The sequence below is a fragment of the Siniperca chuatsi genome, linkage group LG5, assembly GCF_020085105.1.
Source record: "Siniperca chuatsi isolate FFG_IHB_CAS linkage group LG5, ASM2008510v1, whole genome shotgun sequence".
NCBI classification, from domain to species: domain Eukaryota; kingdom Metazoa; phylum Chordata; class Actinopteri; order Centrarchiformes; family Sinipercidae; genus Siniperca; species Siniperca chuatsi.
The window spans coordinates 3,537,945-3,555,117 of NC_058046.1; the positions used below are offsets into that span (position 1 = coordinate 3,537,945).

The 17,173-nt window shown below is 39.3% G+C and overlaps 1 protein-coding gene across 3 annotated transcripts in view; it reads left to right on the forward strand.

Moving 5' to 3' along the window:
- bmp2k (BMP2 inducible kinase) overlaps positions 1–17,173 on the forward strand; it is a 48,999-nt gene that overhangs the window by 19,770 nt on the left and 12,056 nt on the right. For all 3 annotated transcript variants that reach the window (XM_044195248.1, XM_044195246.1, XM_044195247.1), the window contains 11 exons: positions 1,622–1,740; positions 3,360–3,465; positions 4,563–4,705; positions 7,609–7,730; positions 9,679–9,760; positions 13,210–13,342; positions 14,053–14,156; positions 14,242–14,321; positions 14,678–14,826; positions 15,209–15,426; positions 15,536–15,676. In XM_044195248.1, the coding sequence (XP_044051183.1) occupies positions 1,622–1,740; positions 3,360–3,465; positions 4,563–4,705; positions 7,609–7,730; positions 9,679–9,760; positions 13,210–13,342; positions 14,053–14,156; positions 14,242–14,321; positions 14,678–14,826; positions 15,209–15,426; positions 15,536–15,676 (1,397 nt within the window). The remainder of the gene's footprint in view (positions 1–1,621; positions 1,741–3,359; positions 3,466–4,562; positions 4,706–7,608; positions 7,731–9,678; positions 9,761–13,209; positions 13,343–14,052; positions 14,157–14,241; positions 14,322–14,677; positions 14,827–15,208; positions 15,427–15,535; positions 15,677–17,173) is intronic.

Below are 17,173 nucleotides of genomic sequence, written 5' to 3' on the forward strand. Positions count from 1 at the left end.
GCTGCTTGTTTTGTTGGGTCATCAGCAGTTTGTATTTTTATTGTCTTTGTTCTAGTTTTTATCATTTGTCTATATGCAGCTAACCCTGACCTTGTGACTGTCAGCAGTAGAAGTGCTAATCTAAGATCCTGGTGATTTGTGACGCCACTGATCCAAAGATGTTTTTGAAATAAGGCAAAAATCTAGAGGAGACAGAATAGATTTAACAAATCCCAGTCAAAATGTACCGTCACTCTGTGGTGGTTCATGGTATTTCTCATTTACACTATCGCATGCTCTGCCTTGCTTTATTATCAGCTGCTGCTCTGCTATAGCAGGTTGTCTTTTGTCTCATTAGCTGCCTGTTCATCCCTCCGTGCTGCAGAATGGCATCAGTCACCCCTTCTATTCCGATAATGTGTGCTACAGTAACTCTCACTGTTGTGACTACATACAATGAAGCACTACGCTTAAGTTTGTTTATGTTTGCTTTGCCTGACTTTCTGCCGTCATCTGTTTACTGTCCTCATGGGGACACACAGGTTTAACCTGCATGAATAATTTGTGCTTGGGGTTTTTATGTTGGACTGTCCTCACAAAAACACAACTGCTGAGATCTGTTTAAACATAGTATTGGTGGACCCTTCAATGAAGGCCTTTGTGCCCACTGGTCACTTCACCACCCCTTCCTTTCTGCTCATTCCCAATCCAAATCCCTGCTTTTTTCAGCTTACCTAAGGTAACTTATTAGGCAACAACTGCGCTATTGTTGATCCTTTCTCTCTCTTCCTCAGTCGGTGGACTTGATGATGCCCACCAGTCAGTGAACCCCTCCTAATGAGACTGGGGACTGTCCCATCACAGTGCTAGTGGACATTCACCCAGAGAGGCACACAGGACAGTGACAACAGCTACTGGTCCCTGTCAACACAGTCTACTCCTACACCGGACAGCCCACTTCCAACCAAAAATCCATTCACTCAGTGCAATTTTAGCTTCATATCTCATTCTTTTAAAAACCTTGCTATAATTTATAAAGTAAATAGCTTAATTTACTCCAGAATTACACCCATTTCGAGTTAGTCAAATGCAAGCTAAACAAGCTTAGCGTACTTGCTCATAAAATGAGACCAGCAGCTCACATTGACTTTTAAGAGAAGATCCGAGTATATTTGATCTTGTTTTCAGCCCTGCTAAGTTTTGTACTTCGGTATGTTCCATATTCATACCTGGCAGCACCCAGTCTTCCACTGTTATCCACTGAGCAGCACAACTGGACCACTTAAGCATTAAAATGTCTGTTCATGGGCAGCTCAACAGAAATTAGAAATCTGTTTGAGAAATACAATGTTTGGGGAAAAGGAGTTTGTAATGGCAGATTTGATTAACCATGTATGTGTAAAGGTAATTTGTGACGTTAACTTTAATATGTCTTTGGCTTATTTTCGTACATGACGGCTATTTTTCATATAAGGGAGAATCAAGTCTTGTGTGAGCATTGCCTAATTTATCCTTAATGGTACATGACTAGTTTTTCCACATAGTGTGAACCCTGATAACCATTACTCAATAAAATAATTTTTATGTGTGAAAAGGACTTAAAAATGATGTAATGCTAACTTGTCGTCTTGTGTTTTTCCAGGAGGCTTCTCAGTGGTGTTTCTGGCTCGTACGCACAGCGGTGTCCGCTGTGCTCTCAAAAGGATGTATGTCAACAATGTCCCGGACCTAAATGTCTACAAGAGAGAGATCACTATCATGGTGAGAGCAGCATCACAGTGTTTGTTTGCAATAGTTGGAGACGGAGACATTATCTCTCAGCTCAACTGAAGTCTTCCTGCTTGTCTTTTATTGCAAGAGCTTAATTTGAATTATTAATTAATAATTAATTGCACATTAGTTTTGATTTACACAAATATTGATCATGCAAAAGGAAGTGTGGCATGATCTAAAGGCTGTGCATAACGGTACGAAGTCATTATGTCAACACGTCGGAATGTTGCCATTATTATGATATCATATTAAAAATTATACCGGTATTATCGTGAAAGCACACCCCTGTTTTCAGGCATTTAATTTAAGCATATCATTTGTGTTTCTAAGGGCCCTCATAAAGACGCATCCTCTCATAAAGCAAGGTGCATATAAATAGCTTCATTCCATCTTCCTTACCCATCCTGTTTTCCAGCATTTCCAGTCTTACAAGAGCAGAAGGCTTTTGGCTGTGGACTGGGTTACATTGTATTAATGCACCTGGTCCATTGACATCACATGATTACAGCAGATAATTCAAGGTGTATTATTTCATTCAAAGTTAAATATTCTCATTTATTCTGTAACCTACCAGACATGTACGACTTGGACAACAGCAGATGTTTAGTCTTGAACGTTTGACCCTAGTGTGTCAGTGAACAGCTCACTCTGAACTGTTTGGCCAGTTTTGTGTGTCTCTTCATTGCCTCAATAGCTGTTTAATACTCACCCACACAGACAACCTTAAACACTGACACAATCCTGGCCTGTTGGGACGTTGCCTTAGGTGTGTCGGTTTCCACAACACACAGCAGTCTCTCTTCTCACGCTGGCATTTAGCAACCAAACAAAAACACTGTGATGCTTTAATCCTCCAAATGAATTAAGTTAAGAAAGATTAGTCGAGTTAAGAGATCAGCATGGCGTAAGAACATGAAAGAATACAAAAAGCAATCTTGCCACACATAGTAGCTTGACTGCAAAGACGAGACTGGACTGAATTCAGCTGGATGTTAAACTTTTTGGGATGCGTTCTCTGAGGAAGCAATCACTGGCAGTTTGTTTTTTTTCTTTGGTCTTAGATTTACACTGCTCATACATATTAAAACCAGGAGGTGTAAACAAATGTCTAAACGCACAAGTAGCTTGTTTAGGAGGCAGAATTTAAGTAGTGTTTTTTTCCCCCAAAACAAATGTGATTTGAATGTCTGTAACTTATCTAACATGATTGATTTGTCTGTCCTCTTTAATGCACTTTACATTCATTGTTGTTTATACCACCTAAAAAGAGAGCATTATTCCAGACTGCAGTTTTTTCTTGCTTCATTTTCAACTGTAGATTGAGTAGTAGCGTCCCACTGCTGAACATGAATACTCATCAGCATTTACAGAAAGGGGCAAAAGTGTGTGTACACAATCCACATATATCCTTTGTGATCGCCTCTATAACTACCTTGTATTTTTTGTTTTTTGAGGTCTGTGTAGTCGGAGCTATGTCCTTAACAATTACGTTCTGGAGATGCACAGCTTCCATATTTAGTAGACATTTTCAAGAAGTATTGAGCAGAAAGAAATGAAGATCCTATCTTTGTGTCCTGATCAGTTCCATCTTTTCATCCTGTGTGTAGAAGGAGCTGTCGGGCCATAAGAACATTGTCGGCTACCTGGACTCCACAATCAATGCAGTGTCAGACAGCGTCTGGGAAGTCCTGATCCTCATGGAATACTGTAAAGGTACAGCCTCTCTGTTTGTAAATACATGCATGTTCTGATCTGAACCATAATATGACCACCATGTTTTATACTCATTCACAATTTAGCTTAATTAAAGTTGTGGGTTCTGTTTATAAGAGCTTCTGATTTTTATTTGGGGCAGGGTTAGTTAGGATTATTTTGGGACAAATACTGCTAACTAAACTAAATGAAGCAAAACTAAAGGAAAGATTTCGACTAATTTTTTATTCTTGCAAATTTGAGTTTAATCTTTTTGGTCCTTGTCATATACTGTAGTATTGATGGTGAATGATGTTTGGTCTCCATATCACAGCACTCCTTTTGGAAATTACAGCAATGCCTGCCAAAAAAAAAAAAAGCCAGCTTCATATTGTGCACAATAGGTAATAAATACATTCTAGAATTCACCAACTATCTACATTTAGTTTATTGGGCTAAATAGTTAAAGTGGCTTGAGGAGGAAAAAGTGGGTTACTTAGTATTTGTTTTGACATGTCTAATAGTTAAATGCTTTGTTGCTGCCTATGTCCTTTGTGTGGCCCCTCTATTGATTGTGACAGCTTGCTGGCCCAGCTTGGCTTTTTGGAAGGCTATTTTGAGCGGTTTTGCCCTCATTGGACAAGTTTACATGCAAACATTACTATGGTTACTGGGAATAATCAGATAGTTAGATGAAGCCTTTACATGGTATTTACGTATTACGTATTTACTATTTAGTTTACTTGAAAATGGAAACCTTGATCCTGCTCATGGGCGTCTGGTGGCAGACCATATTGCAAAAACATGACGTGTCATTTCAACCTTTTATAAATGTTTGTGGCTTATTGATATGGTCACACAAAATATGACCTTAGCGGACCGATCTAAAAATTTAAGGCATTTCGATACCATTTGCTATAATGTAAATATTGAGTTTTAATCAGGTAAAGTTCAGCGTGAGTGTGTGAATGTGAGCATACTTACACAGGACAGCTGAAAAATATCCACATTGGAAAATTTTGTTTGCAGTGGTCAAAACACCAAACATGCTGGTTTCCCAGCCTGAACTGATGACTTTTGTTGAGTCCTAAAGCTGTCTTTCCACCTCTGTCCTGCAGCGGGTCAGGTGGTGAAGCAGATGAACCAGCGGCTGAATGTGGGCTTCAGTGAGGCTGAGGTCCTCAACATCTTCTGTGACACCTGCGAGGCCGTGGCCCGTCTGCACCAATGCAAGACGCCTATCATCCACAGAGACCTCAAGGTGAAGAGGGCATTACTCCCTTTCCTGCCTTCATCCTTCTCTTTCCCCTTCCTCTGTCCCATCAATAGGACACCTTCATCTACTGGTTAGATGCAACTAATGATTATTTTCATTATCAAAGTTTTTATTTTATGTCAGAAAAATGCCATCACAATTTCCCAGAGCCCAAGGTGACATCTTCAGATTGATTGTTTTATTATACCAACAGTCCAAACCTGAAATATTTTCAATTTATGGAGATATTTAGCAAAGAAAAGCACCAAATTCTCACCTTTTTTAGAAGCTACAGCCAGAGAATTTTTGGAATTTCTCCTTGATAAATGACTTAATAACTATTGATTGCTGTCTAATAATTTTCTGCAGAGTCACTAATCAATTAATCAACTGATTGTTTAGGCACTAACTCAAACCATTGACAAAAAAATCCTCAGTGCACTAAAATCCAACTTGCTTGCTTACTTTGAGTTCCTCTGGCCAAAAACTAAACATGCAATACAATGGTAAAAGATTGTGCATGTTACTTAAAAGGGAAAAAAATATTCCTGGAAGCAGGAAGAGAATCAGTAAACGAATAACTGGGGAGTTACCATGAGCGGGTAAAGAAAAGTGTCACTTACAAACTTCCTCAACAGAAACCTCCCACCAAAAGATGTTTCAATACTACCCACACACAAGTTGTGAAGTGTGGTGCTGTGCACAAAATCTGCAGCAATGGATTTACAAAAATGTCAACAAAATCAAAAGGAGGAACTTGTAGATTGCCACATGATTTATAGTTTTAATAATAATTTATTAAATTTAATGACAGATGATGTTTATAAACTTAAGTGATGTAAATCTGCTTCATCAGCAGAAGAAAGAACGCTGGTTTCACTGCTCGTTCTAGTGCCTCTGCTTCCTCTTAAGCTCCCCCGCTTCCTTTGCCAGTTTGTTCTCTTATTTCCTCTCATCCAATACCCCCCCTGTTCATTGCTCATCCACCTCCTTTTTCTCTTTCTCCTCCACCTACTCCTGTTAGAGAACCAAACTTACTCTTTGTACAGGCCGGTAGCTGGTACATCTTGAAATTCCTCACTAACTGTCAGCTAACTTGATTGTGGGTGGTAATTTCCCACCCTGGTTGAATTCTCCTCAGTGCCCCATCACAGGGCCGCTGTACTCTGTCCAGTTGGACAAGCCTCTAAACAGTGCGGTCCCTTCAGCTCCACAGGCCTGTCCTCTGTTTGCTGTCTGTGTCTATCTGTTCAGCCTACATGGCTTACATAACATCACAGGGACACAAAAGACCACGGAGGCCCAGTAATGCATTGCCAGGGGAAGTGAGAGTGCAAAAAAGCCCCTTAACCCTGAGCTGTCAACAGTATTGAGACACTCTGTGTTGCTTTCATTAGCTCAGTTTTCCTGTGGACAGTGCAAAATCTTTTTCTCTTGATCCTCTTTTTGGTCTCTCCTCCTCTTCTGTGTCACAGCTCCTACAAATGCCGTACTGGATTTTTATTTTCAGATGTTCACTTTTTCACAGCCAGTCTCATCTTTGTTTTCCTTTTGTTTGTCTTTGTTTTCTTTCTGTCTCTTTGCTGCTTGTTTCCAATCTTTCCTCCACCTGCCTTCATTTCTTTCTATCATTCACTCCATTATTCCTCATACCCGTCTTTGCTGTTTTTTACGTTGTTACTCAGGCTTGAAATCTCTCTGCTGTGGCCTTAAATTAAAAGTACTATCTAAAAGTCAAGGCCTGAAACCCAAAAAAGAAACACATCTGATAACATGCAAATAAGAAACAGACCCGTTTTCAGACTGACATGTTATTGAAATTTGCCTACTGTGTACCAGGCTGCAGAACTGCTATGCCGATGAGGGTTTGTCTCACTACTCCATCACTGTGTTTTAAAGCAGTTTTGTGTGTGGGTGTGGGATTTGTGAGTTTTTACAATCAACTCTGTCCACTAATTGTCATCCATGCCTATTATGAAATAGTTGGGAATGCGCTTCAACTAGGGTTGTTTGTTTGTTCATCTGTCTGTCACAAACTATTTCATAGTCACAGCTAATTTGATTTTGATGGAATGAATGCGTCTCAATCACGACCATAGTCTAGCTTTCACTAAATTATACAGGATGCAGATTGTCCATGGGGAAGGAGCTATTTGGGCATTGTCAGACCACTTCTACACATGAAAAACCTGTAACAAAAGAAATAAATAGCAGAAGTTTAAGCCTGCAGGCAATGAGTGTTGTAACTGAAATTAAATTTTTTGATAGATACTGTTTTCTTTGCATGTGTTTTTGAAGATTTACATTAAACACTTCTACCAACGTAGATTAATTTAAAAATAAGTAATAAAAAAATAGATTTTTTGTTTTTGCCTCTGAAACCCACTCCCCTAAACATTAATGTTTTCTTTTCTTTGGACAAATAAAAGCTGGTTAGGTCTGTAAAGTACCCAGGTGGACAGTCATGGAGGGCAGAGGACACACGATGACAGGTTTAAAATGTAAAATATGAAACCTCAAACACACATACAAACAGCTATATAAAATCAAAAACTGCAGTTGTAACACTTTCAAAATGGCAGAAGCTATTACTTTCTTTTCTATAAGGGGCGCAGACTAACATGTTTGCATCTGTGGGTGGTGCGGGTTTGATTGCAAATGGTAAATGTACTGTACTTGTATAGCGTCTTTCTAGTCTTCCGACTGCTCAAAGCACTTTACACTACATGTACACATCAGTCTGCCAAGACAAAGTTACATTCAACTGCATTTGTCACTGCATATATACTCTGTCATGGTGTGTGTTGTTGAGTTTTCATTAGTGCCTCTGCAGTATTTTCATTCATGTTTTCCTGATGTTTTTTGTTTTTCATTAAAATGTCTAAAACCTCTGTATGTTGCTTTATCAGGTTGAAAACATCCTGCTAAACGACCAGGGAAGTTATGTGCTATGTGACTTCGGCAGTGCCACTCACAAAGTTTTGCTGCCACATAAAGATGGAGTGACAGCTGTGGAGGACGAGATTAAGAAGTACGTTTTTTTGGTACAGTAGCTGGTAAAACCATAATATTTACCTGCCATTTCTGTGTTCTGGCTGCTGGAACAATATTATTTTTAAATTGAAAAATTATATTTACTTGTAAAAGTGGTATGTAAAGTTGACACTGTCATTTTAAACCATTGCCAAAAACGACCAGCATATAATTGGCCTTTTGCACCACAGGAACTTGGGCAGACTGTTTTTAAAAACTCAGGAACTTTACCTGCATTTCACTTGCATGAATATGTATAGTTTCAGTTTTAGTTCCTGCCCCCCAAAAAGTCCCTGCTACTGAGATAGATTCTGGGCCATCATTAAGTACTATCAAGGAAGAGTTTGCACTGCTGTATGTCATTGACTGGTCAAACTAATGTCTTAAGATTGTTATGGAGCCAACTTCCCAACTAGTCAAAAAAAAAAGAGTGAGGCAACAAGCTAGACTGTTATAAGAGTGCAAGCAATTTAGAGAAATTAAATCTAACTTTATTACGAATTGTTTCAATGGAGTTACTTTCAAAAGCAGGAAAACACACAGCAGATCTTGTGACCTTTCTCGCATATTTGCCACCTCTGCACATCTACTTTCCAACATCCATGCAAAAATTACTAAAAACAACATAACTCTGCTGTCTCAAACAAAGCCGATTACTTTTAATTGGTTGAATTTGCCTCACTTTCACAGCATTTCAGATGCAGTGGGAATGCAAACAGGGAAGCACAAAAAGGACTTGTAGTTTCTATTTTCAGATCAGAATAGCTGATGTTCCCCAAACATAGAGCTGTACCAGCATACACTCGCATAACTCCATGCAAGTAAACCAAAAATATACACACTACTGCAAACAATCACACCATTGTTGATCTGTTGCAGATGATGGTGTATTGGGAGGTAATGTGGCACTCCTTTGTGGTCACGACCCCTGCACTTGCTGGCTTTGCAGTGTCTTGTGCAGTGTTAATGTATTCTATTTGTGTAGTGTCAAATCCCAGCAGTCTGTTCAGATCTGGCCTGTTAACTTTCCCACATTTATGGCTGCAATAAAGTGCAATGGGTGCTGCTTATCAGTAGTATATGACCGTGTGTAAACTCTCCATCTTCGTGATGCGGGTCATACAGAAACCATCAGTCCTCTGAACTGAGCTTTATAGTGAGTTTCAGCTCGTTGTTTAGCTGTCTGGCCGCAATCATAGCGTCATTTTTGGCCACTGGAGGCAGCTGTTTTTAGCGTAAGAGCTCTAAAAGCCCACTGTACACTACCTGCTCAGCACCAAACAGCAGATAGACACAGTTCGAGACTAGCTGGTGAACATAATGCAGTAGTGAAGCATTGAGCAGATACTTCCATCAGGAGTTGGTAGAGACCAAAAACAGAGCTAAAAGTCAGTGAATATTGGACTTACATTCACCATGTGGACAGACACATGACTCTAAATGAATAGTAATGTTGCTCCGTAACTGCTGTTTGTGAAAATACATTTGCTGCCATATTAACTTTAACTTTAAAGGACGATGTCTTTGTTGTGTTCACTACTTGTTTCAGCTGCCGCCAAGTGGCCAAAAAGTTATTGCAGGTTTAACAATACATAAGCATATAAGCAGCATTTTAATTTTGAAGCTGGTTGAGGTGGAGCTCTTATATATTCTTGAGTAGTTTTAATCTATACCAATTCATAATGTTTTACAAGTTTATCATATGTTTTGTATGTAAAATAATATTAGAAGTAACTATAGCTGGCAAAGAATGCACTAGAATAAAAAAAAGAGCAATATTTCCCTTTTTTAAAATGTATAAAGTAGCATTAAATGAGGAACAAGTACCTCAAAACTTTGCTTAAGTACAGTACTTGAGTAAATGAACTAATTCCTTTCCACCTCTGGTGCCTAGTCATTTAAACATTGACCTGACAATGACTACTTTCTGTTGTTGTATCTGACAGGTACACGACCCTTTCATATCGGGCGCCGGAGATGATTAACTTGTACGCAGGGAAAGCCATCACCACTAAGGCTGATATATGGGTAAGATCCTACTTTGTGTGTGTGCGTGTCTGTTTGTGTGTGTGTACAGTTTCTTTGTGTGGTGTGTGTGTGTGTGTGTGTGTGTTATGCACCCTGCAGGGCTGGTTTGCCTTGGCAGTGTCCTGGGCGTCACTCTGCCCCGACAGGTTCCTTCTCTCTCTCCGTCTGTCTCTCTCTGTCTCTGTCTGTCTCTGTCTCTACAAAACATTAAGCAACATAATTCACAACAAAGCAAGGACTCTACCTTGTCCTAATCATCCTTCCTTGCTGCCTGTCCTCTTCTTCTATTTTCCATCCGTTTGAGATAATTAGGCCCAGTTGAGGACCTCTATAAGCTTGTGTGAAATAGGCCTTGGCTGTTTTTAAAGGTGCAAGGTACAGAGGCAGGAACAAGGGCTTGGACAGCAGCCATTTTGAGGAGCTGTGTAATTTGAGGTACTGAAACCCAGGGAGTTAAAACAGCCAGCATATAAAGATGTGGCTGTTGATGGGACACTTTGTGCATCTAAATGTGTGCACTTTGCTTGGACTTGTTCACGTTCTGTTGTTTTACAACTTTGAAGTCCTAAAAATGATTGCTCAAATGATCAGTTGTTCCAGAAGTTTTTACTAAGAAGCACACATAATGCTTATTTTATATATACGAAAATATATAAAGATATGAGCATACTCTATGTATACTACATAAAAATTACACATTAAACTACCAAAAATAGAAAATATCTTCCCAAAAAAATAAAAATAAAAGAAACCAAAACACAGTTGCATATCAAAGCTGTCAGCCCAAGTTTCACTGAAGGGGGCTCCCTCTTTTACCAGTACAAAAAATTGGCCTCTGGTTGTAGGAAGACAGCTACTGTGGGACGTTTAACAAAAACACAGACTTCCTGTGGACTACCCCTGCATTTTTACTTCCTGTTCTGTGTTTAGCCACGTGTTTGAAAACTCTGCTGTTTTTATACATTGTGCCTCACACAACTGCCATGCATTTATCCACGCATTTCGGGGTTGTTGGCGGATATGCTGTCTGACTCAGATTAGGAGTTTAGTATCAGACTGGATTAGCTTGTTGAGTGGAGAACTGTGAAGAATATCCGTCTTCAGATAGAGTGCTTAAAGGAAAACATTCCCTAAACGCTGTGGCTAATTCCAAAGTCTCTTTCATCTCCAACTGCATCATCAATGAAAAGATGCCGGAGCCAAATATAGCGCCAACTGAATATATGATTTGGGAGCGCAGCACTTTTGCATGTGGATTTGTTTGGACAGCCATATTGCCAGGGGAGCAGACTCTGGGCCTGTTTTTTGAAAGCAGCTTTTTAGCCACTGAAATAAGGAACATTAATTCTTTGCTAAGCAGTCCTGTGTATCTCTGTGGGTGGAGAAAGGCAACAACATTGCCAGGGTTGGGGCTTCACTTTCTGCTAGGATGGGCTGTACTTGACGTGTTAAGTAGTTGTAGAAGTCTATTTTTCATGTGTATTTCCGGTATCTGTGATGGGTACTGGTGAGTACCACAGATAATTCTCCCTCTAGCCTTATAAAAAGTACAGATTGGTTAGCAAGGCTCGACATTAACTTGTCACTTGTCCTTCGGGCAAGTAAATTTACCTTTCACTTGTCACAAAAGTCACTTGTCAGGGTAAAAATTACGAATGCAGAATTCAGATCAACGAACAGTTGAAAGCATCCAAACAGTGTCAAAATATAAATTATTCAATTTATACATTTTATTAAAGTGGCTATATGTAACGTTTTCACCTCAACAAATCATTTTCATATTAATTTAGATTGTACAATAGGCAATGCAGAGTGATACCAATTAATGTTCAGATAAGCCCCTAGGTGACCTGCTTTTGTTGTTTTATTTTTCTCATAATGGACAGGTATTCGAAATGCCATATGGCTATTGTACTTTTTATTTGAGAGGGAGAGAGAGAGACTAATAAACATACCAGATGAATTACACATAAATAATGTAATTTAGCCTATTTGATAAGTGATTAATATGTATCAGCAACATCTCATTTTTGTGGATTACAGTCATTGAACAAGTGATTTAACAGTCAGTGGTGAGTTTTTTTTTTTTTTTTTTTTTTTTTTGTTCTTGGTGAACCACAGGAAGATGTTAAAGTTTTGACACATGCGCAAAACATTTCTTCAGATGCATATTTTGTGGTGTGGTTTAATTCTTCAGTCTTACAACTAACCCCAGATTGTGTTATAACTTACCCTGATAGTGAGGGGTTGTAACAATGGAACTCCTTGTATTTGACATTAATGAATTAATTCTGTTATATAGGTGGAGAATTTGGAAACATTAGTATTTGTAGTAAACAAATAACGGTACTTTCTGTCAAAATTTGAGAGCTATAACACAAATTTTAAAAGTTATAGGTGCTAAGACAAAAAGTGTGACAACAGAGTATTTTCAACTCCAACAACATGACAGATGCGTTGTGTTTAGGTAACGTCAAACTTTTTGGGTCAGTTGTGACTGATTCAGTGAGAGCAGGTCACAGTTCTCTAGGTTGGTGCTTAGCTAACGTTACTGCTTTCCCTGGCACTTGGCCAGGCTGCGGAGCCTGAAGGAACATCGCCGCCACTGTTCTTCTGAGGTAAAATGTTTGAACTGCGAGTGGTTCCTACTCTGCTGAGTTGGACGTATTGTAGGAGAAAAAATGCATTCGTTTCAAATTGGTATTCTGAATGTATTCATTTAACTAAATAGCCGAGTAACGAGTGGCACCTAACAAGGAGAATTTATTTTTTATTGTTTAATTGTAAAAATCCACTTGTCCCGGAGAAGCAGACAAGCCTAAATGTCGAGCCCTGGTTAGTTTTGTGTTACAATATACAGCTAGCTACGTCTTGTATCTCATATATAGACTTCTTGTTGGTTGTAGTAGTAGTGGCTGTATCTTCATAGTCTCAAGGGAATGAGGGAAGTACCTAAGGTTTAACCAGAGTGGCAACTCCAGTTTTGTGTTTCTCTGTTTCAGTGTAAACCTTTTCGACAGTTAGATAATTACTATTGAATCAAAATTCAATACTTTTTGACTTCCAAACAGTATGTGTCTGTAGCACTGAACATCAAAAACAGTCAAGCGTACAATGTTGGCATCAAATGCTTGGTCAGATTCATAGTCTTGTTTTCTTTGATCAGATATTTCCTTTTGTGAATAATATTTTTTCTCGTTTTAAGCTGTATTTTATTCAGGCAAAGTTGTGTTAAGCCAAAATTAAGCTGCGTTGCATTTGAGGTTTGGCTTTTTTGTTAAAAATAAAAAAAGGCTTTTATAGAAAGGGTTTTAAATTCTCACTTCACAATACAATAAACTCAGGTATGGTGTTGGCACCGGCATTGAAAATTTCAAGAGATACCCAGCCCTAAATGTTACTAAGTTCAGGTGTTTTTTTTTTCAAGACTGTTTCTGTTTTCTCCACAGGCACTTGGATGCTTGTTGTACAAGCTGTGTTTCTTCTCACTTCCATTTGGGGAGAGTCAAGTTGCCATATGTGATGGAACCTTTATCGTTCCAGATAACTCCAAATTCTCCTTCAAGTTACACTGTTTAATCAGTAAGTTTATGATTTAACATGGATTAATGATGTCAGAATGTGTGTTCTTATGATACAGGAGTAATAAATTACTACCTCAGAATCACCTATCGCTATTTAGTGAATCGCTATTTAGTATCTCTTCTATTTCTCCCTTTTAAAACGGTAAATAACGCTTAACTTTAAAGCATACTATTACTCTAGAAGTACTGTACTAGTTCTTTTTCTGCCATATTTTCAGTTTATACTGTTATGAAGGACACCTGAAGAAAAGGCATGTTTGAGGTGGAAAGCTTTCTCCACATGATGGAACTTGACTGAAGGCTTGACTGTGTCAAAGTATAGTTACTAACGCAATTACACAGAATGCAGCAAAGACATATATTTTCAGTCATTAGCTAGCTTGTAATTTGCACTCACAATCTTGTTTTGCTGTTACTTTGACAGTGTTCCTCTTTCTGCTGTGTTCACCCACAGAGAGCGATCTGTAACTGACTTTATTTTTGTTGTTATGCATTTACACAACTTTAGCCTGTTTGAACCAGTTATGATCTATCAGTCATGACAGCCTTGTTCACTTCCCTGAATGCATCCTGTAGTGGATCTTCCTTTTTAACATTATTTGACCAACAGCTCCACCAAGTGGCGAAATGGAATATGCACATTAACCAATATAAACCAGCCAGTGTTGTTCTGCACAGCATGTATAAAATGACCTCTGTCTTTTCCAGGATATATGCTCGAACCAGACCTGGAGAAGAGACCAGACATTTACCAAGTGTCCTACTTTGCCTTCAAATTAGCTGGAAAAGACTGTCCAGTGCCAAATCTCTTTGTAAGTCACCGGAATGAAGCAATCAGCGTGGTTTTAGCCTTTGCAGTCATTGCTTATTAACATAATACTCCTGTCCTTTTTCCAGAACTCTCCCATCCCTACGTCGCTCCCAGAGCCTTTAACAGCTAGTGAGGTTGCTGCAAGGAAAAGTATGACAAAAGCCAGGTACTGCTTACTGACGGGAGCAGACTTTTCTTATTTTAGTTTTCTTATTACATACAAACAAGCACAGGTACTGATAAATAAATTACAAAATATAATAATATAAGAAAACTCTTTCAATGTTGATAATTTGCATTTCATTTATAGAATAATTTATATCTTCAGGCTAATAAATTAAAATCAGTTTGGTGCTGAATTTAACATATATCTGTGCAGAACACATTAGACATCAGGCTCGCACACAGTGCAAACCTTGCTGTACATCCATATCTACATATCCACATTTTGAGGGACACGATTTATTTATTTATTGGTATTGGTCAAGGAAATTCAAACCACAACCTCATCCTTCTTTCCAGGATAACAGAGTCTGTAGGCCCGACGGAAACATCAATAGCTCCCAGACAGAGGCCAAAAGCAGCTAACAGTAACGTCCTGCCCCTCGCCAACACTGTCACCCCTGTCAAGATGGCCGTGCCTTCAGCACCCGTCAGCAATGGCCAGAAAGGTTTGTTGATCATTAGTGAGTTTGATATTTTATATCTGTAGAAGTTGCCATCATCTTGAAGGTATGTTCTTATCTCTGCACAAAAAAAGGAAAAGAAACTAGAATTACACATACTGTACATGATTGCACATAAATTCAGAAAACTAAAACCTGTTTTACCACATGAAGACACAATATGAGCATGTATTACAGGAAACCAGATGCTAAAGTTTTTTAAAGGTGTGGTAACTTTTGACAGACAGAGTTAAGAAATGGCATTTCTGCAAAGTTCTTACAGTATACTCACTCAGTGCTTTCAGTTATACAGTTTACTCGTGTTGGCTTCTGTGCTCGATGTGGTGTTCAAAGTAATAAATCCATCAATCGATAACTGTCTGGTCAGCTCCCACCCCTGGCTCAGGGCAAACATCCGTGCAGCCCCAGCCCAGCAGTCAGCAGCACCGAGTCCTGCAGCAGCTACAGCCTGGTGACCTGCGTTTACAGCAGCTACAACAACATCACCACCAACAACCACAACAACAACAACAACAACAACATCACCACCACCAACAACAACAACAAGCTGTGCAGCAACATGCACAGCAACTCCAATACCTCCAGGTACATCCGTCACACTGACCAACACACAACACATCATCGTAGAAGTCAAAGTCTGGAACTGTCACTAAGAGGAAGTTCAGATATTAAATCCCTTTACAACCCTCCTCAGTACCAACAGGCTGTGCAGCAATCCCTCCAGCTTCAGCAGCAGCAGGCCCTACTCCAGCAGCAGCAGCAGCAGATGATGATGCAGCCGATGTACCAGCAGCAGGTTGCTCAGGCCCAGGCCCAGGCTCAGTACGCAGCCATGGTGAGTTCTGTCAAGAGTTCTGATTCTGGCACCAAAGCTGCCAAGGCTTGAATTCTATTTGCTCCTAAAATGGACATCCATCAAATTGAATTTGCTTTTGTTCGCGTTCAAGCCCATTCAAGCATTTGTGAATGCTTCTACCTCAAAATCATGACAGAATTTCAGAGCAGAAGATTTTATCCAAAACTGCAATAAATAGTTTGAGCAAATGACAGCGAAACACATGGAGACGCAGCATGAAATAACACGTTAACTCATTTAATGTCAGAATGCCCTAAAATTGCTCTCTCTGTTCCAAACACTGGCAGCCAGTCCTCTTCAGTCGAATCGCTTCATTTCCGTGCCAAGCAGCATTGGAAGCAGACGCTCAAACTTCCTACTTACTCTGTCCAAATATTCAGAAAACTAGTATTTACGCAGTTACCGAATCAAACACACAAACACAGGTCCTCCAAATGCGCACTGTTAGGGCGGAACATTTTTTAGTCTGTTCCCACCGAACGCGTACCATCTGTTTTATTTCAGAGGCAATCTGGTCTGAGCGAAGCCACAAGGGGATCGAACAGAGGGTGAAATCGAGCAGTTTCCTCTGTGTTGCATCCTGACATATGAAGCAGTTCACAGGCAGGGGAAGAGAGCACCTCTCAAAATTACTGTTCTTATTCCCAAGATACCTGCTAAATGTTTAAAAGCAGCGTTTCCTCTGTGATCTTAGACCTACTCCTTATTGTGCTGAGGAAGCTTTGCTAAGTGACTGCAAATTTGTAATATGGTGTAATGACATGAGATCAGCTTTATTTGTGCAGTACTTTAAAAGCACAACAGTGGTGTGTACAGAAGTGCACAAATATGGTTTGTTAAGAAAACATGGAAAGGGAGAGGATGAAGCAACAATAGCTAAATAGCAATGTTTTTTTTGTTTTGTTTTTTTTGAAAGTTTAGACTCATTTCAACTCCTTAAGAATATTCACATAAATATCATATTTATATTCAAAGATCTGAGCTTTAGTCCATGAACAGTCCTGCTAGATGCTTCTGGTGGTCCCAGTTCCAAGTTACGGTTGGTTTTGTTGTGGCTGGAGATTTTTGAACACTTTGTGTTTTTGTGTTTCTAATGGAGAAGGAGCCTCTTTGAAGAAGTCAGATTCAGATCCATCGGGAAAAATGTTATATCTGGAGAAAAAAGGGGCGCATTTAGCGCAGCCAAGGAGCTGTCAGAGACCAAACCACAGCTAAAAGGAGAGTAATTATTGGAATTCAACTGAATGCTCCAAATGAATGCTAAATGCTAATCTTGCTCTGCTTCTGCTGGATGTGTAAATAGGTGATTAACTGTTAACATATTATCCATAACAGCTGATAATATGTTAAGACTATTTATCAGTTAGCTTGTTTTGGACTTTTTTTCTGCCCCTAAGTTGCCAAAAAATCAATTAACGTAGCTTTAAAATTGTCAGCCAGTGTTTGACGTGATCCTGATTGCATTTGGAACTTAGT